Below are 17,912 nucleotides of genomic sequence, written 5' to 3' on the forward strand. Positions count from 1 at the left end.
ACAGGAGCTAAGGGATGTTGTAAGCGAAATCAGCTAGACGGACAGATGGATGATTAAATCTACCACTGTCCTACACTCTTTTTGAAAGTCTTATCATGCTCCTTGGGGAGCTTGCTGATTTACGACCATAGCTTTTTTTTTCCATCTCCACCGTGCCAGCAGGTAGAGGATGGGATTGAGACCCCCAGCAGTATCCTCGGGATTGGTTTTCAGCCTGACAAACTGCTGCAGTGCAGCTCATACCAATCTGCCGGCCTCAAAATATTCTGCAGGTCTGCAAAACGTTAAGCAGATCACCACTTAGTGTTCTGCAATGGTCCATTTAGTAATATTGAAGAAGATTGTAAGCAAGTTTGTGTGTGTATTTGCTATTGCTATTTGCTTGTGTATAAGGAAAGATTTTCAAATCTTAATTTTATCTTACTGTTTGTTTTTTCTAAAATTAATAAATTTTAATGCCTAATTTTCTCTGTTTAATTATGCTGAAGATTGATGGTGTAAATGTTGCTTTTTCTTACAATATAGCAGAATTCAACAGTTCACCCCAGATCATCCGTTAAACCCAAATGGCAATAGAGTAATAGTCAATTAAAAAACTTAAGTGTTGGACAGGATTGACTGAATAGTGTGTATAAACAATAATGTTCAAGTTCAGCTGCAGATTCTCAATTGGATTTACATTATAACTGGGTCGTTTTTGCACATGACAATTTATTGATCTAAACTTTTCTTCTGTTGCATTGGTGGCTGAACCAGCTTCCTGGGTTCAGTCAGGAAACTTTGTAGGGAAATATTTTGTTTTCTCAAATCTTGTGTTACCTGTTTGTGAACTTTGCTAAGCTGCTCCAAGTTGTTTTCAAGAAAGGAAATCTTTTGTTTTTGAGTGATAAATCCCCCAGTATCATTAGGTTCAAGCTCTGTACTCTGTCAAACAAAAAAGAAGAAAAAGAAATATCTGTCAAAACTTCATTACAGAAAATTGCTGCTTTTGAAAATGCTGCATTGTCAGGACTTTTAAGACTGTTCGATCTTGTTAGTCTTACCTTACTGACTCGAGTTGTGAGGTCTTGAACAAAGAGCTTGCGGAGGTTGTGCAGGGTGTAGAGTTCACGGGCCTACAGAAGGAGGAAATGAGTAAATTAGCTGTTCAGTGGAGCTGTAATTGGACAGGCAGCTCCTGAAGGCAGTTTATCAAATCGTGACAGTAAATAATGACTCACAACAGTCTCCTCCAGCCCTTTCAGGTCCTGCTTTGACTGCTCATGCCGTTCGCAGAGAAATCTATACATAGATAGGAAGATGACCAGACAGACCATCTGAAAACTGAACTTGTCTTTACCCAAATGATTACCTCATTCAGATCAGAATAATTCATGACTGGAGAACAAAGGGAGCATAGACCGGCTGCTACACTCATGGGGGTGTTGCCCATCTGCCATCTGATGCAATATGCTGCAAAGGTCAATGTAGAAAGGGACCCTTAACAACCAGCTGCTACCTTATTAACAGGAACTCTAATGGAGAGGCAAAATGGGTTGGACAGGAAGATGGAGGCAATGCAAGAAAATGGTGTAAAAAGTATTAAAACTGCTAGAATCATCCACTATAAAAAGACTGACGGAGCTGTAGAGTGGCTGGGTAAAAAATAGGGAAAACAGAAGACAAATGAAAAAGAAAAAAAAACAGGAAGATGGGAATCTAAAGAGGCAGCTTGCCCCCAGGACTCCATATGGCGAAGTGTCTGAAAGACGGCCAGGACAGTAAGGAAGAGACTCACGTCAGTTCCTCCAGCTGCCGACTCTTGTGATGCTCCCGACTTCTGAGACATTCAAAGTCGCCATGCAGTTGCTCCAACTCCAGCTGCTGCTTCTGGTTGCAGCTGAAAAAGTTCAAAATCAATCGGGTCAGGGTCAGCAAAATGATGCTTTGTGCTTTAATGGCTTTTCCAGAATGGAAAGCAGATACAGAAGCTGTATTATAGCTCACACATGGGAGTTACTTTCCTCTACTTCTCTGCATTACGCTGTGCTGCTGCAAAGTAATTCTCATATTTTAATGTTACCTACAGTGCTGTGAAAATGTACTTACCGGTACCTCTTTACAGACTTATTTTAGTTTCTTGCTGCAATTAGGTTTTTAGATCAAATACATTTATAAGACAAAGATAGCCTTAGTACAAACAAAAATAAAACAGTTTTAACATGCTGATTGGTGTCATATGAAAAAGTATTGACACCTTTTGTTAGATCATGAATTATTGAGATTTTTAGTTCAACTATACCCAGCCTGATCACTGCCAGACCTGGAAAATCAATACATCATTTACGTAGAACCCATCTGACAACTGGAAGTAGGCTAAAAGATCTGATAAAAAAAAAATAAAAAAAACATGTCATGCTCCAATCTAAAAAAAAGTCAAGAACAAAAAAATCTATTAAGCTTCAGGGTTACGAAGATATTTCTAAAGATTTGGGACCCCAATGAATCATAGACGGAACTAATTTCCACAGATGGAGAAAACATGGAACCGCAGTGAAGCTTCATATAAGTAAGTTTCAAAGAGCATAACAGAGGCCTTGAAAGAACCTAGAACAGTATCTTATGTATTGCAGACCTCAAATACATCAATTAATGTTAGCTTCTATGACTCAACAATATGGAAAAGACTGGGCAAGAAGGTCATCAGTGGGAAAGTTCAAAACCACTACTGACCAAAAGAAAAGAAAAGATGCAATTATTGCCAAAAATATCCTCATGATCATTGATGCTTTTAGGAAAATATTCCGTCGACTTAAGGACCAAATATAGAATTGTTTCCTGTCTGTCCTGTTATATTAAATGTACTAACAACAGTTCAGGAAAAGGTCATGCTTTTTCAAACATAGAGGAGGTAGAGTGATGATATGGGACTGCTTAGTTCAGTCAACAGTGACTGGCACCAAGAGTGGCACTTCCAACTAGAACAATTACTTTTAACATAAAAACCTACTTTCTCCCTTTGATGAATTGAACGTTCATATGACAACTGTTTTGTATTTTGCAAAGTTATTTTTGTTGGATGTTAAAATGAATTTGTTTATTTCAAGGACTTAAGAGAGACAAACTGAAGAGATCTGAAATGCAGTGCATCTGTTCCAAGATATTTCTTGACCATTTTAAGGTAAAACATTTTGCTTGGCGTTGCCACGTGTCTTTGGATCAAATGAGAAAATAACTAACTGCTCTGGTCATGGTCTGAGGCTCTTCTGGGCTCAGTTTAGTGATAACCAGCAAAAAATGAGTTGTTGGTGGTGGGAAGATTAAAATTCACAGCAGTGCTTCATACCCTTGACGGCCTGATTGATTGGCCTCTGCATAGATTTAGGTCAACACTAACTCCTAAAATTCCCGTCTTAATATTAAAAATATTTACCAGTAAACTTTTTTGCACATCATAATATGTCCCTTTTATCTTAAGGTATTTCCTTTCTTTCTCTAATCCTTTCATCTTCGAAATACAAAACGCAATAAAAAAAAAGACATCTGCATCAGCTTGCCCCTGTTTTAATAAAAGGATCTGCAGAGAGTCTCTTTTTTTTCTCTGTCACATCCGTTCGGCCTCAATAACACCCATCAATCCATTCCAAGCTGCTTATCCAAATTCAGACTGTGAAAGCAGGATAAGCAGATCTGTACCAAATGTGTGTTTCTTCACATCTCTTCGTTTGGTGGTAGTGGGTTACTCTGAGGCCAGCTGGGATGTGTGCTTCAGTTCTTTGATGGGGTCTGCAGCTCCTTCTGGGCGGTCATGCTCAGTATAGTACATCGTCAGTTTCAGGCACCTAAAGGGACAGCTATTTTCACATTTAGGCTGAGTCAGACCAGTGGCTCTTCATGCGGAGGTTTGGTAGAAGCAGCTAAGCTCCAATGTCTTCCTACTCCACAGCTTTGTTTGCCTCCCACAGCTTTATCTCTTGTAGTGATGGCTTAGATCTTCTGAAAATTCAGCTAAAACTATTTAATCTATGCTGTTTGAATATTTTGCCTTCTAATTAATAATGGCTAGTTTGGGAAAGAAGATGCAAACAGAACCAGAATTTTAAGATTTTCAAATATTTAAACCTCTATATACCTCAACAATTTGAATCTATATCAGGGACTGATATTAAACCCAAATTAACCTGGTGAAAGTTCAAAAATTGAAAACAAGGAGATTTGCTAATTAATATTATCATTGCGTTGCTTGTCATAACTCTAGGATGATAAGTTTTGGTAACAAATGGCTCACATCTGTTCTGTGGAAATACCTTTTAGGGACAGGTAGATGCATGTGGGTGCAACATTATAATGCACTCCTTCTCCTACCAACTTGAACTAATGGCTGATTTGCAGGATAATAGCTCTTTGGGACTGGATTTGGTGATACCTCACTGATGATGATACCTCACTCCAAGTTGATGATGTTAGGATGACAGATGGATTAGGATTGAAAATGATGCCTTCATCTGCCAAGGTGAGAAAAGAGATAGGTCTAAGATGCAAATGGCTGAAACGAGCTTCAGCATTGGGATGGTTGAGCTCAGTCTATAAACTAAGGAGGTCCATCAATGAGGGGGGCAGCTTAGAGGAGAGCCGCTCCTCCATTCCTTCTTAAGAAGTCATTTGAGCTGGTCCAGTTACATAAGGACCTCTCTGGGGTGCCTGCAGTAATGCGGATGCTGCATTGGAGGGCATCCAGGCACATGCCACTGCAGGAAAACACCAGAGCAGACCAGGAACTAACAGTGATGTGCGTGTTCATCCCTTCAGACAAGGGAGCTTGTCACTATCTGGAGTTTCCCTGAGTTTCCCTTCCAGATCTGATGCCTCAGCTACACAGTTGGTTGATAAAAGGAAGTATGGATTTATATTTCTAAATTTTTTGTGTGAAATTCAGAATGCACATTTATAAAATTTTTTTTTGTTATTTTGATATATTCATTTGCATGTTTTAGAAAACATTTAATGTACTGCCTGAGATGCAAAACAGCCTCAAAAATAATGTTAAGTATGCTGGACATTATTTTGTAAAAAAAAAAAAAAAAGAACTTTATGTTCACCTTTGTAGGTTCTTGTACTCAAAGGAGTAAAAGTGAAAATTGAATGCATATTAAAGTAAACTGAAAGAAGTACTAACTCTTTTAATTCATCAATGGTCTTCTGTTTCTCGTTGATCTCGTCTCGAAGGCGGCCAACCTGCTTGCTTTGGGCTTCACGGTGTGACTTCATCTGCTCCTCCAGAGCTATCTGAGGAGTCGCCAACAAGAAAAAAAAAAGACCAATAAAATGAGTGCAAACACTTCCTCACAAAGGAGAGAGAGCAACATGATGTGGGAGGAAAGGGCAAACAGCTAAACCCCAGGGGAAAAGAAATTACACACATTGTGCAGAAGTGAACTTGAAAGGTTCTCTGGGCATTGAGCACAGGACAACCAGTGTCAATACACTGCCACTGAAACTGATTTAGGACTGAGCTAAAGAAGCTGGAGCTTAGAGACAAAAACTCTCACATGAATACAAATCTAAGCAAAAGAATCACTGTTACTTTCCACCTATAAGACAACAGCTTTATGGCTACGGTTCCCACAAGTTTTTTAGGACAAAAATTCTCACTGTTCCAGGGTCAAATGAGCAAAGTTCATCATCCATTCTGGGTCCTTCTTAAGGACAAAATTTTGTCAGTGAAGCAACTATTTTTCCATAGTTCAGGTTCTTTTCCATATTTAACAAGACTCAAAAAAAAACAAAAAAACAACTTCAATTACAATTTCTATCTTTTGTCAAATTTATCCAAACTGCCCTGAAACCAAAGGAATCCTTTCTTCCTCTGTTTGAAGTGACTTCATCATTTGAAGTCATCATTTGTTCCGGTGCTGGAAAATACAAGAATGCACCATGATGTGTGGGTTCATGGCTCAATAGAAAAAATACTTTGTAAACACCTGCGTTTACCCAAGTGCTGAGGTGCTGTAATAATAAAAAGCTTAGTATATAAAATTGCTATTCTTGCAGTCATAGTTACCTTCATATCAGACAGATTCTGGAGAGATGTGCTGTTCTCCCCATTGGTCATCTGTGACATGCTTTCTGAAACAAGCAGTTTTAGATCAGATGACAAAGGAAAGAGTTTGAGAAAATATATGAAAACACAAGAAAGGAGTTTGACATGGTGATAATGTGAGTCACATAACAGTTTTATTCCCACTGTGACCTGATAGCCAATCATTAAAGGATACTCATGCTGACATCAGTCATGCTTTCATTAGGAAAATATATAGTTGTAAATTAAATCTATGGGTCACGCTAACCAGATATTGACTCCCTGTTGTTTGATGATGAAAGCACTGAGCTCTGCACCTTGCTCCAGGCAATACAATCAACATGGACTTTGTATTTGTCAACTGCTTCTATCCCCGTCTGCCTGGCTTATTGAGTACAACCAAAATGAATTTACAAGTTCTTAAACCCACTGGTTATTTAATTCACTTCTCTGGGAAACCAATGAAAGAATGACTTAGATTGCCTCTGGCCTGATTTGTGAATTGTGTCAGAGCACTAGAAGTAGCAGCAGCTAGCGGCGCCCAGCACAAATTTCAAATGTTCCATTAATCTTTTTGTCCTGGACAAGGGAAATGTTTATTTAGCCTTATTTTTCTTGTCCTCAACAACATAAAAAAATGATGACAGAATAAAATGCTCCACTGAAGCAAACAACAGTTTTTAACAGGACGTCGATTTCTCCACAATTCACCTCGGTCGCCACGAAACACAGATTGTTTTGTCGTTTCCTGGTCATTAATATTGCTGAGACGAGATTACTTTTGACTGTTTCAGAACCCTGACCTCAACGTTTGACTTTGGCAACCGTCTGCAATTTATCATGATCTGCAAACTGGAGCAGTCCTTCGTCCTTCACAGGAGAAACATAGAATGTCAAACAAAATTGTTTAATATTTACACCTAACAAGGATAAGTTTTCTTCCTACAGGATAAAAGATTTGTTGCTTCTTGCAACATTGGTGTATTCACCTTGTAATGTTTTTAATCATAAATAGATGTTTTATTTGATCAGACATAGTAATATGTCTTGCTAAGTGTAGTATTTCACCTGACTTCTCTCCTAAATCAGGTGATTTAGAAGAATCAGGTGATTTAGGAGAGAAATCGCCTCCTCAATACAAGTCAGAAGTGGGTCTGACTTCTATTTTTTACTAAAGGTCAGACCCACCAGTTCAGAGTTCATAGATACAGCAATCTTCCACTTTATTAGTTGAACATGTTCCATTGTGTTTTAACAAAAATAGCAATCAGTTCGTCACCTGGCAGGAACTTAGTGCTTTTTGGCATTTAGATGTGGTGAATGACTTGATTAAGTTCAAGCAACCCATCAGCATGAGCAATAAAAGTGGTTACAGTAAAAGGTCCTGTCTCAAATTCCTGGCTTTACAATGATAGTAATTTACATTTGCTATGATCCATATTCGTTTACCTCAGCTACTTTTCTGCTCTGTAAACAGTGTTAAAAAATGGCTCACAGTCTGATAGATTAGAAATACTGAATGAACAGGGGATTGCCAAAGGTTTAATGCCACGTTCAGCTAAGCCAGTCATCATTGCTCATAACACCACACATCATGTTTAGAGGCATAATCATTAATGAGGATATGAGCTAGTCATTAACCAAACTAATATAGCAGAGCCATGGCTTCAGACAATGCCGGTGCCACTCCACATCCGCAGCCATGGCAGCTACTTTCTGTCTTGGCAGAAACCAGTGAGACAGTTGATAAACCATCTCTTCTAGTTTGACTCTAAATGGAAGATTAAATTAGTGTCTGGGCAGCCACCCCGTAGCTTTTTTGGACTAGTGAAAGAAAATCTTAAATGTCATTTCAGATTGAAATCAAATCTTTTCATGGATATTTTAAAAGTAGTCCTTTAAAAATGTAAGAGTTCTCAAAAACTTCAAACACAGACAATGTTTTTTTCAAGTGATTCAATCTTACTAGAGATATTTCTTTATGAGGGGGTGGCTTAAGGCTTGTTGTACCACATAGTTCAGATAAAGAACAAGATATTACGGGATATGGATGCAGTGATGTTTCTGTAAATACATTTTGTGATTATTGCTCTGACCAGCAGATATCTCCTAGTTTAGGTGAGTAGGTGTTTCTTTGTACATATCCTGATAGGTCAGCTTCAGCTGAACAGCATGTTCTCTTACTTCTCTAATATTAGAGTGGTCACTTTGACAAACAAAATAAATTACCAAATTACTTATTAAAAGTTGATTAGTTAAAAAATAGGCATTACGCAAACTTTCTTTTTCTCCCCTTCAGGGGGTCTTTTGTGGGCTCTGGTGTCCCTTATATGAAAGTAGGCTGACAGGACAGGGGGAAAAAGAGGGGAAAAGACATGCGGTAAATGTCAATGGGTCCGGGAATCGAACCCGCGACACGGACTCAAGGCCTCCAAACGTGGTTTGCTCTTTCTCCTACGCCACCACAGCACATGCATTATGCATCTTTGGATTTTAAGCTGCATTTCATTTCCCAAGAAAGCCAGATAATGCATTTCAAAATGACTCACCAAATTTACTGTATTACACCTACAAGTTATAAAAGCAGTAAAATTTGCCAAATGTTGTAATCAGCTACCTACTTTCAGGAAAAAGAGGTGAAAATAACAACATTTCTTTTTAGGATTTTATGCATCCAGATACAGTTTGATTTAGTGAGCTAGAAACCATCAGGAGTGCAAGGAAACATTTAATTTCTGCCATTTTAACAGCATTTTATACAAAGTGCAGTTTTTTCTCACTTGGAACGTGGTGATTCTGATATCTGAATACAATCCGCCAATATACTCCTTCAGCATTGTATCAGTGACAGGAAACAATCAAAATCAAAATTTTATGTCTGTGTTGTGTTTAACCTGAAAGAGTTAACTTCTAAAATTATACTAGTTATTATAGTAATTGTTTTTTTAAAATAAGAAACTCTATAATACATAATTTTAAAATCAAATGTCAGTTAGCAGGGTAGAAATAAAATCCAGTAGGATTTTATGCTGGTGGTGTTAATCAACTCTGAGCCTCACAGGCCTGAAGGCTCTGTCTTTATTTTAAGTTTTATGTTTATGATATTTTTGTATTTAAAAATGTCGTAATATCAGGTAATACTCAGATGTACCTTGAGCTCTGAGGTTGGCCATCTCCTCAGTCAGAGAATCATAACTGTCCTCCAGCTGTCGCTTCTTGAGCTCCACATTGTGCATGTAGTCCATCAGAGAGCGAATCTTTGCCTCATGCTGAAAGTCACAATGTGAATCACAAAGTTTAAAGATGAATGGAAAACCCCAAACCTTTACCCATGAGGACCCTGCACTAAAGATGAGAAATCCTCCATCTAAGCTGAATGAATGTACTGACATTAAATATTTATGAGCTCCAGTCATTAGGGAATTTAGTTTAAAAACCAAAGATAGTAAAATTTACCTATTGATGCCTGAAGGCAGCCTCAGTCACAGACAGAATATAAAATATGCCACACTTTAGAATCAGGACTACATGCACAAATAAGGGTGAGATCTAAAAAGCATCTGAAATCTCCACAAACAAGTAAAAATGATACAAAGCATGACTTGCCTTTCATCAGAGTAATTTAGTCCCCACAATGGCCCACTATGCTAAATGATAATTAAACTGATGGAAGAGTGTGCTTGAAAGATAATGATGATGATCATCGGTAATGTTTGAGTTTCTAATATGTGTTCTCCTCATTTTTTGACAATAACACAGTAACAGTATTTCTATGCCTGAGTCTCTTCTTTTCTCATCTGGATGTTCTTTGTTTCCTCTGTAACAAACAACAACTGATTCATTACTTTATATCTGCACCTGTGAGATGAGGAGGTGGCATGACGACAGCTCTCTGCTTGTTTCCTCCATCTTTCGGTTGCATTCTGTTTGGAGGTTCTCCAGGTGTCGGCAGCGCTTCACCATGGACTTCACCTCTGACTTAATCTTGCTGATGTAGAGCCGAGCCACCGTGAACTCCTCCTCGATCGCACCAGTGATCTCCACAGGCTGGAGACAAATAAGGCACACAACAGGGGAGGCTGTTGAAAAACTAGCAGAGTTTATGTTTTATCAAGATTGAGTGGTGACCATTTAAAGACGGCTGGGAAATCATAGGAAGAAGTGGGGGGAAAGGAAAGACTCTTTCTGGCATCTTTTGCACATAAACATTTGATTAAGAGCATCATTTAGCAGATGCTGTGACTCAGCAGGTTAGGAGTGGACTGTATAGGATTAGAGAACTGTACACATCAATCTAAATGTCTCAGATCCTATTGATTCTACTGCAAAGGTCCATGAACTGCTCTTTGTAAATAATTTTAGCATGTCTGAATCGTACTTCAACAAACAACATTTTGTCAAGTTCAAACCATCAATTAATTAAAATCTATATTTTAGGGATTTTATGTGACAAACCAGTACAATACAGAGTATATTTGTGAATTGGAGGAAAATTCATACGTTTTTAAAAATGCTTTACAAATAAAAATATAAATGAGTGAGGAACCATAAATATTAAAATGTTCTGAGATGTAGCTCTGCTGCTTTTCCATTAAGGTCAATTTGAGTAGCTTCTCTTAATATCCACCAAAAATGCATTTACTTTGTCCTCAAGAAACACAATAAAAAAGACAGGAAGTTCAAATATTTTGTTTTATAATAAAAATCAAGTCCATGTTAGCAGCCCCATCGTTATATTAATTTCTGTAGCAAGATCTAGTGATTACTCAGGACTGAAAAGGTGACTCAGCATGTGGAAACAAACCTATTCAGGACAGGGATGTACTTCAGCAAATTCAAATCCACTCTTCCATTTCACCAACGTAAAGAATTACATTTTTGTATTGAGATGACAGTAACATATATTCTAAACTAGAAATGCAGAAAGATTCAACAGATCTAGCAAAAGCCCTCATTTGAGCCATAAATACGGTAGTTTTGTTTCTCACCAGCTTAATTTCCCGGCTTCCAACTATTGTGCTGAACTCGCGCAGGTCCCTCATGAGGCCGTTGAGAACCTCAGCGATGCGTTTTCTTTGGTGGCTGCTCACCTCCTGGATGCGGGACAGCTCCACCTCTAAAGCCCTGAGGTGAGCCTGTTGGAAGAGACGAGGGATGTGGAGGCAATGAGTGCAAACAGAGGACATGTGCTTGAGAAAAAGGATTTCATTCAAGAAAAAAATAAACAGACAGGAACTTTTTAAAGTTTACCTCTTTAAACTTTTATCTGTCTTCTACATTTCATCTCTATTCCAGCTCTCAAAAACTTAAAGAAGTGCAGATTTGCATTAATTTAACTTGAAGGCAGATGGATTTACATCCTTAGAGAAGCTCTTATATAACCTGCACTTGTTTTCACATTGTTAATTCATTATTTCAGATCTGCACCTGTGAGATGGTTATATGGTTAATGTGATCAAGGTTGTTGTCATAAGGATTTATTTAGTTTGCTATTTTGAACTGTGAAACAGTCATTACTGTCTAGTATTTGGTGATTAAGGTTTCTACTCATCTGCTTTACCAGAGGGTTTGCATGTTTGAAGGATCTTGCTCGGGTAGTTTAAAGAAAGCAAATAAATCTCTTCAATCGGATTCTGTATGTGAATCTTCTTCACACTCTTGGTAGATTGAAATCAAACACCTTCATCAACTATCTCCTGTACCTCTCTGACTTAGAAAAAAAAAAACCCATTTGAATATGTGAAACACAACCTAGCTATCACTTGATGCCAACATTTATCAGTCTGGTGTGCTCTCTCTCTTTCTCCATCTGTTGAGATGCAAAAATATCCACGTGCCAAGCATAAACAGCAAAAGTTGCCAGGCAGTGTTAAACAGATGCTTCATTCCTAAAATGCACAAAAAAATGGAATATTCCCAGCAATGTTTGTCAGCAAAACCTGATGTTTTATTATTTATGTGAGTTCAAATGATTCATGAAAGTGTGAAAACATGCCTGTATTCATGCAATATCCAGCAACTAAGAACATTTGGTCCTTCATTTTGTATGCAGAAAACATTCATTGCAAAAATATTCAGCCTTCACCATTTCCTCAGTTTGACACAGCAACTTCAAATTTCCAGGTATTTCACTAGGAATTTTTTTAAAATAGCTCAACACAAAGTAATGCATAATTATGGATGTAAAATTACAACAAAAATTTTAAACCTTTTATTTTTATAGAAAATAGTAGTGAAATGCAATTTCACAGCACACATTTCAAATATTTATTTGTAAGATAATTTTATAAGCATGCATTTCTGTGTATGGTTGTGTTGCCCTATGATGGGTTGGAAAGCTGTCTGGGGTGAATCTGAAGGATATTATCGGAACTTGCTCAAGCAAAATGTGCTCCATGTTTGTTTTGTTTTTGTTTTTTCTATCTAAGATGCATTAATCAATAACTGGCATTTAATCAGGAAGAACAAAGACTGGACTAAACTATCCAAACAAAAACTACTGATCTGATTTCACTTGACATTAGCAAAGAAACTGCAAATGACTGCACGTCTGAACTGTACATCATTTACATGATTCATAATAGCAACAAAACTTAACGTATCTCACGGAATTATATATTTCAAAGTGTTGATTATGATGATTATGACGTAATGTAATAAGAATGAACCAGTAAGTTTTTACAGAAAATTTCTGAATTATATAGGAAGATAAAAAAAGAAACTTAATAGAGAAATGTTGGTTGTGCACTATACTGTATACACAGTCAATATTTGTTTGGGGCTATTTTTAAATTTCTGCATCCTGTGATTTTCTGCAGCCTCCGGCTCTGCTGCAGTGTCAATAAAGCCTTGGTTGCTTTAATAACAGCTTCAACTCATCGGTATTGTTGAGTCTGGTTTCTCTCATCTTTCTTCTTGACTCAGATTAGCTTAAGCCAGCTTGCAGACTAATCAAACACAGTAAGATTATGATTAAAACAGGTACTGGCGCTTTTTGACAGATTGGGAAGGTGCCAAGTCTTACTAGCAAATGAAATCTGAATTTCCATAAAGCTTGTCAGTAGAAGGAAACTTGAAATGGTCTAAAATTTTCTTCTTGTATGTCGGCGTTGACAACACGTCTTGGATTAGTCTGTGTGAGGCAGCTCTTGAAACTCTGACTCTAGGTCTTGTCAATCTTCCCACAAATTCTTGAATGGATTTTGTTTCTCAATCCTCTTAAGGCTGTTGTTATCCTTGTTACTTGTGGACCTTTCTCTACCATGCTTGTTCCCTCCAGCCAGCTTTCATTTAATAGGGCCTGAATAAAGAAGTCTATGAAAAGCCACCTTGTTCAGCATTGACCTTTTCTGGCTTCCACTTTGTGAGGCACTTCAATGACTGTCTGCAAGAAAACTGTCTCAGTATTCCTACCCATCAGTGTGGAGGTTATTGCATGGCTATTTTGTATCATTTTTCAAAATAAATAATTGTTATTGATGCTATGTACAGTATTTTCAACTTTTTGAGAAATATACTTTGAAGTTTTCATTGACTGTAAACCATAATTTGTCTAAACTAGCAGTAATAAACTGTAATTAATTAATTTTATTTACTGAATAGAATTATATAAATTAATTTCTTTTTTTCTAATATATTATTGTTCCTGATGCCTTGTTCATACAGCAAGAATTTAAAATTCTCAGTTGATTTTCATACCTTGAGAGGCCATACACATGATGATAAATAATCATAGGTTTAACAGGTTTGGTCCAACAATGTGTGGTGCAGAGCCACACATCAAAGACAACATACCCCAGACAAACATTTACTCATGAACATTCAAATATCAAACAGGAAATTTAGCAAAATTGCATGAGATCAAATATAAGTTCAGAGTTCACAAACATGGCCAACAAGTAAGATGCAATGGAGACAGATTGTGCACTATCTTTAGCACCATCGCAGTTGTTTTGTCTTCTTTGTTTTTTATTCTTCTCTGTGTTTCTGTCACTTCATTTCAGACTCTCTACACATCACATTTAACATGTGATACGTTTTACCTCAGCACACCTCACATACCTCACAACATATTGAATATCCCCGATTTAAGATTAGAGCGTTCCCAGACTCCTTCTGAGTAGACAAGGTCACTCTTAACACACCAGACAGCAGAAATATTTCCTAAGATTATCTTTAGAGTTATCATGATAATCGGGACATTTATAAGATTGTTGAAATGGAGAGATCAAGTGAAAACTTGTCATGATTATTTTTTTTTACCTAAACCAGGTTTAACTAAGAATAAGCACATGTGAAAACAAGAGCATATCTCTGCTTAATACAACAGAAAGAGTACCTCCTGTTTACAAAATGCACTCACTCATTTTCACTTTTTGTCCATCTTTTTCTGAATAAATTCAGTTATTTTTTTTTATGTTTCGTGTTGCTTTGTCAACTTGCTTGCTCTTTTTCTGCCTGCCGACTAGGAGGCTTATGCAGTGAGGTGAGGAGTCTCTCTCTTCGGTTGTATGAAAAACACATACCAGATGTATTTATGTGTTTCTATCTATAGCAATTAATTACTGCAAAGGGTTTGTTTCTCTTAGCAGCTTACAACACAAGTGTGTGACTTAGTAAAAATAAACTAACTTTATTTGCCAATTACACACTACTTAGTCGAGGTGGGTGCATACCATTCATACTTGACTTAAAGTATTGTGCATCTATACAGGCTGATGCTCCTTTAAAAACAGCATGCCATCTACTCAGCCCGATGTTACGCCCATCAACACGCAAAGGGTGAAAATCCACAATCTCAGCTGTTTAGTCTTCATCTCCCCCATTAACGTAACGTTGTTATCCTTTAAAGGTCACCTCTCCAGACAAACTTCAACTTATGAGCACATGGCAGTAAATCATTAACCTCAGATTATTTCTTTATGAATAAATAAAAAGAATGAAGATGGAAAGGGTAAAAAAAAAAACCCTATTCAGCTTATCTAAAGAAAGATTTATGAAAAGATAGTCAAGAAAAGCCTGTTGAAGTGATGGATAGAGTAAATGAAACTGATGGAAAAGAGCTTAAGTGGCTAGATGGATGAAAGAAGGAGCGCATGAATCCAGTGACATTGAGCGATGGCCACATGCAGAACAAAAGAGGAGTTTTAAATGAAGAAAACCAAATAGAGTCAAATGACAGAGGTTTGCCACCAAGTCATGCTTTTTATATCAGCGCAGCAAAATTTCAGCCGTAGATTCATAAAAGTAAAAAGTTGCCCTAAAGATGCAGAATGAAGCTGAGGAAAAGCTTTGTTACTGTGAAGTAAAGTAATCTTTATGCCATGTATTCATCTATCAGACTGCTGGCAGACGTTCCTGTGAAGGCACCATGTCAGCTGAGAGGTGTCGACAGAGCACAGTGTAAAGGAGAAGTTGTGCTAAGTGAAATGATTGGGGACAAATTGCAGTGCCAGCTGAGTTTGAACTAAGCTGCACACAGCTTCGTTATGTTGTCAGCTCCTTTCATCAATTCTTGGATTGGTTTCTGAGAAAGTCAGGGATAGAAGTGATGGCCGTCTGGCAGACTGTAAAACAGTATGAAATATTGAAGAGGCTTCAATACGGCGGCGAAGAGTTCATTCGGTTCACAAAGTAGGTCACAATAACTGAATTAAGGCTTTGCATCCTCTGCTGGGCACTCTATTGACATTAAAGTTTGTGTTTCACTTGAGGTGCCTTTCTGTGTTATAATCCACACTTTCATATTAAATAAGTTACATTAAACCTGAATGTCTTCTTTCATTTGTTTTAGGTTTTATTCTATTTTATAAATGTGTTTATCTGTGATGTAGATATTTCAGAAAATAATCAGATGTTCTAACTTGTAAAAAATTGCTTTAAAAAACTGAAAACCAAGAGTAAGTTAGAAAATAAGGCATCACATTTATTTTAATTATATGGGTTATGACAGATTTAGATCACCATGCCAACCACATATTGCTGAATTCCAGTCAAATCAGAGAAGCGACATGCTTGTTAGGTTTTCCTTAGCATTTTTTTCCTTGAGTAAAAGAAATTTACTAAAAGCAACTTGTAAAACACACATCAGCTCCTGCAGTGATGAGCTACCAAAGCTTTTTCTTATACATTTGATGGTGGTATCTGCTGCTTTACCGTTTTGGACCTTGAACACTGGCCATAACTGAGAAAGCCTTAAATTCACCAGAAAATGCCAAAGGAAGAGTAGCTCAAGAACTAAAAATCAAGCTCATTTGAGCTTTGTAGCAGGTTAATGATAATATTTTTAATGATTATAATTTTGATTAAAACCTAAAATATAATTTCAAAATTTGACCACCTCTTACCATGGCTGGCATGCATGTAGTTTCAAATAATTTAACTCTGTTAGGAACCTTCCTCAGCAGATTAAGACTTTGAAACCAGACCTTTACTGCATGTGAGAGAATGTCTCTATAAACAGAGCTTTCTGAGTGAATATCCAAATTTTGTTTTACTTCAAAAAAGTAAGAAGCTCCGTCAGAAATGTCATGTTGACTAAAGCTGTACTGATCAACCAGGAGAGTCAGTAAGTGGCCTCTTTATTTGCACTTGACAGTGTTTTCAGATATCCAGAATGGATGCCACCTCTTTGGAGTGTTTTTGTTATTCAATTAAAATCACTTCATGGTTGCAGGTGTCATAATTTCTCTCTTCTCTTTATTTACTTTTGAAATTTAATTTCCTCAATATCTGTTTGACTTCATTCAGAAAATTCACAATATCTATTCGGTAAATGACTTCAAGACAGATTTATTTCTGCAACATCCCTTTTCGACTTTGCAGGAAGAAATACTTGCAACATCGCTGGAAACTCAGACTCACCATCTTCTTTCCAAGTTCTTCAGCCAGCACCTTGTTCTTCATGCTCTTCTCCTCGACCTCCAGGCTTTTCTGGTCGAAGTTTACAGCCAGCTCCTCCAGAGCCTGAAGCACCTCCTTCACCTCAGTCTTAGCAGACTCATTTTCCGCTTGCAGCCTGTCGAGTTCTGACTGCACCTTCTCGCTGTCTCCCCTGGACGAAGCTAAAAGCTGAAAGGTAAAGAGGTTGAACTACATATAAGAGCTCCATAAAAGAAAAAAAATATATATAGAGAGAAATGAAACTGACAAAATGCAAAGAATTACTTTTTAACAAAACACAACAGCCTTTCTTCTAGAAAAAAATAAATGTCTTTACAAGACTGCAACACAATGCAGGTGAACAAATAATTCCTATTTAAAGTATTCACCTCAGAATATCAGTGCACAAAGAGAAATGTCATTTTATTTTGGCACCAGCTTTTGCTATTCTGCTGCAGCCCACTGAGAGTCATCTTCCTGAATGATGTGTCATAAAATGTAGATGCTGCTCCTCCTGGGTTTTCAGTATATTTACACAAGCTCAAAGTCTTTGTTTGGACAAATGGTCATTATGCTGTGAAGTCTCTGATAGTTACAATTATGGTAAATCAGCTCACAGTAGGACTCTTAAGGGACATAAATGTCCAAATCTTGAAAATGTGGATTACACTTCTTTTTGAGTGGCATCCTCCCAATATATTAACTATCTTTCTCTTTCTTTACTTGCTACATTCCCCTGTTCCCCTGTATTTCCTTCTGGTTCTATGTTTGTTAGCCTACTGGGTCTCAGCCTGTGATGGTCCGATGCCTTTTATTTATCTGTAGATTTGTTTTGATGCTCCTGGACTGACAGTTGTAAGTTTCTGTTTTTACTCATTAAAGTCTTTGCTTCACCAAACTGCAGGTCCTTATCTAACCTAAAAATGCCAACAGTATGAGGTTAGCAAAGTAATGATTTTCAGAGCCATGTTAT

The 17,912-nt window shown here is 37.4% G+C and overlaps 1 protein-coding gene across 4 annotated transcripts in view; it reads right to left on the reverse strand.

Annotated features, from left to right (window-relative positions):
* Nucleotides 1–17,912, reverse strand: part of kif5ab (kinesin family member 5A, b) — an 80,789-nt gene that overhangs the window by 12,096 nt on the left and 50,781 nt on the right. For 3 of the 4 annotated variants that reach the window (XR_006371206.1, XM_044122929.1, XM_044122926.1), the window contains exons 14-23: nucleotides 16,922–17,128; nucleotides 11,047–11,193; nucleotides 9,917–10,105; nucleotides 9,210–9,327; nucleotides 6,041–6,105; nucleotides 5,156–5,277; nucleotides 1,778–1,879; nucleotides 1,221–1,281; nucleotides 1,044–1,115; nucleotides 820–924 (exon numbers count right to left, since the gene is read on the reverse strand). Coding sequence is in view for 3 of the 4 variants with exons in the window: in XM_044122929.1 (XP_043978864.1) it covers nucleotides 820–924; nucleotides 1,044–1,115; nucleotides 1,221–1,281; nucleotides 1,778–1,879; nucleotides 5,156–5,277; nucleotides 6,041–6,105; nucleotides 9,210–9,327; nucleotides 9,917–10,105; nucleotides 11,047–11,193; nucleotides 16,922–17,128 (1,188 nt within the window). In the remaining variant the exon portion in view is untranslated. The remainder of the gene's footprint in view (nucleotides 1–819; nucleotides 925–1,043; nucleotides 1,116–1,220; nucleotides 1,282–1,777; nucleotides 1,880–5,155; nucleotides 5,278–6,040; nucleotides 6,106–9,209; nucleotides 9,328–9,916; nucleotides 10,106–11,046; nucleotides 11,194–16,921; nucleotides 17,129–17,912) is intronic. The other variant, XM_044122928.1, reaches the window with a different exon arrangement.

Source organism: Gambusia affinis, linkage group LG07 (genome assembly GCF_019740435.1).
Source record: "Gambusia affinis linkage group LG07, SWU_Gaff_1.0, whole genome shotgun sequence".
Taxonomy (NCBI): Eukaryota; Metazoa; Chordata; class Actinopteri; order Cyprinodontiformes; family Poeciliidae; genus Gambusia; species Gambusia affinis.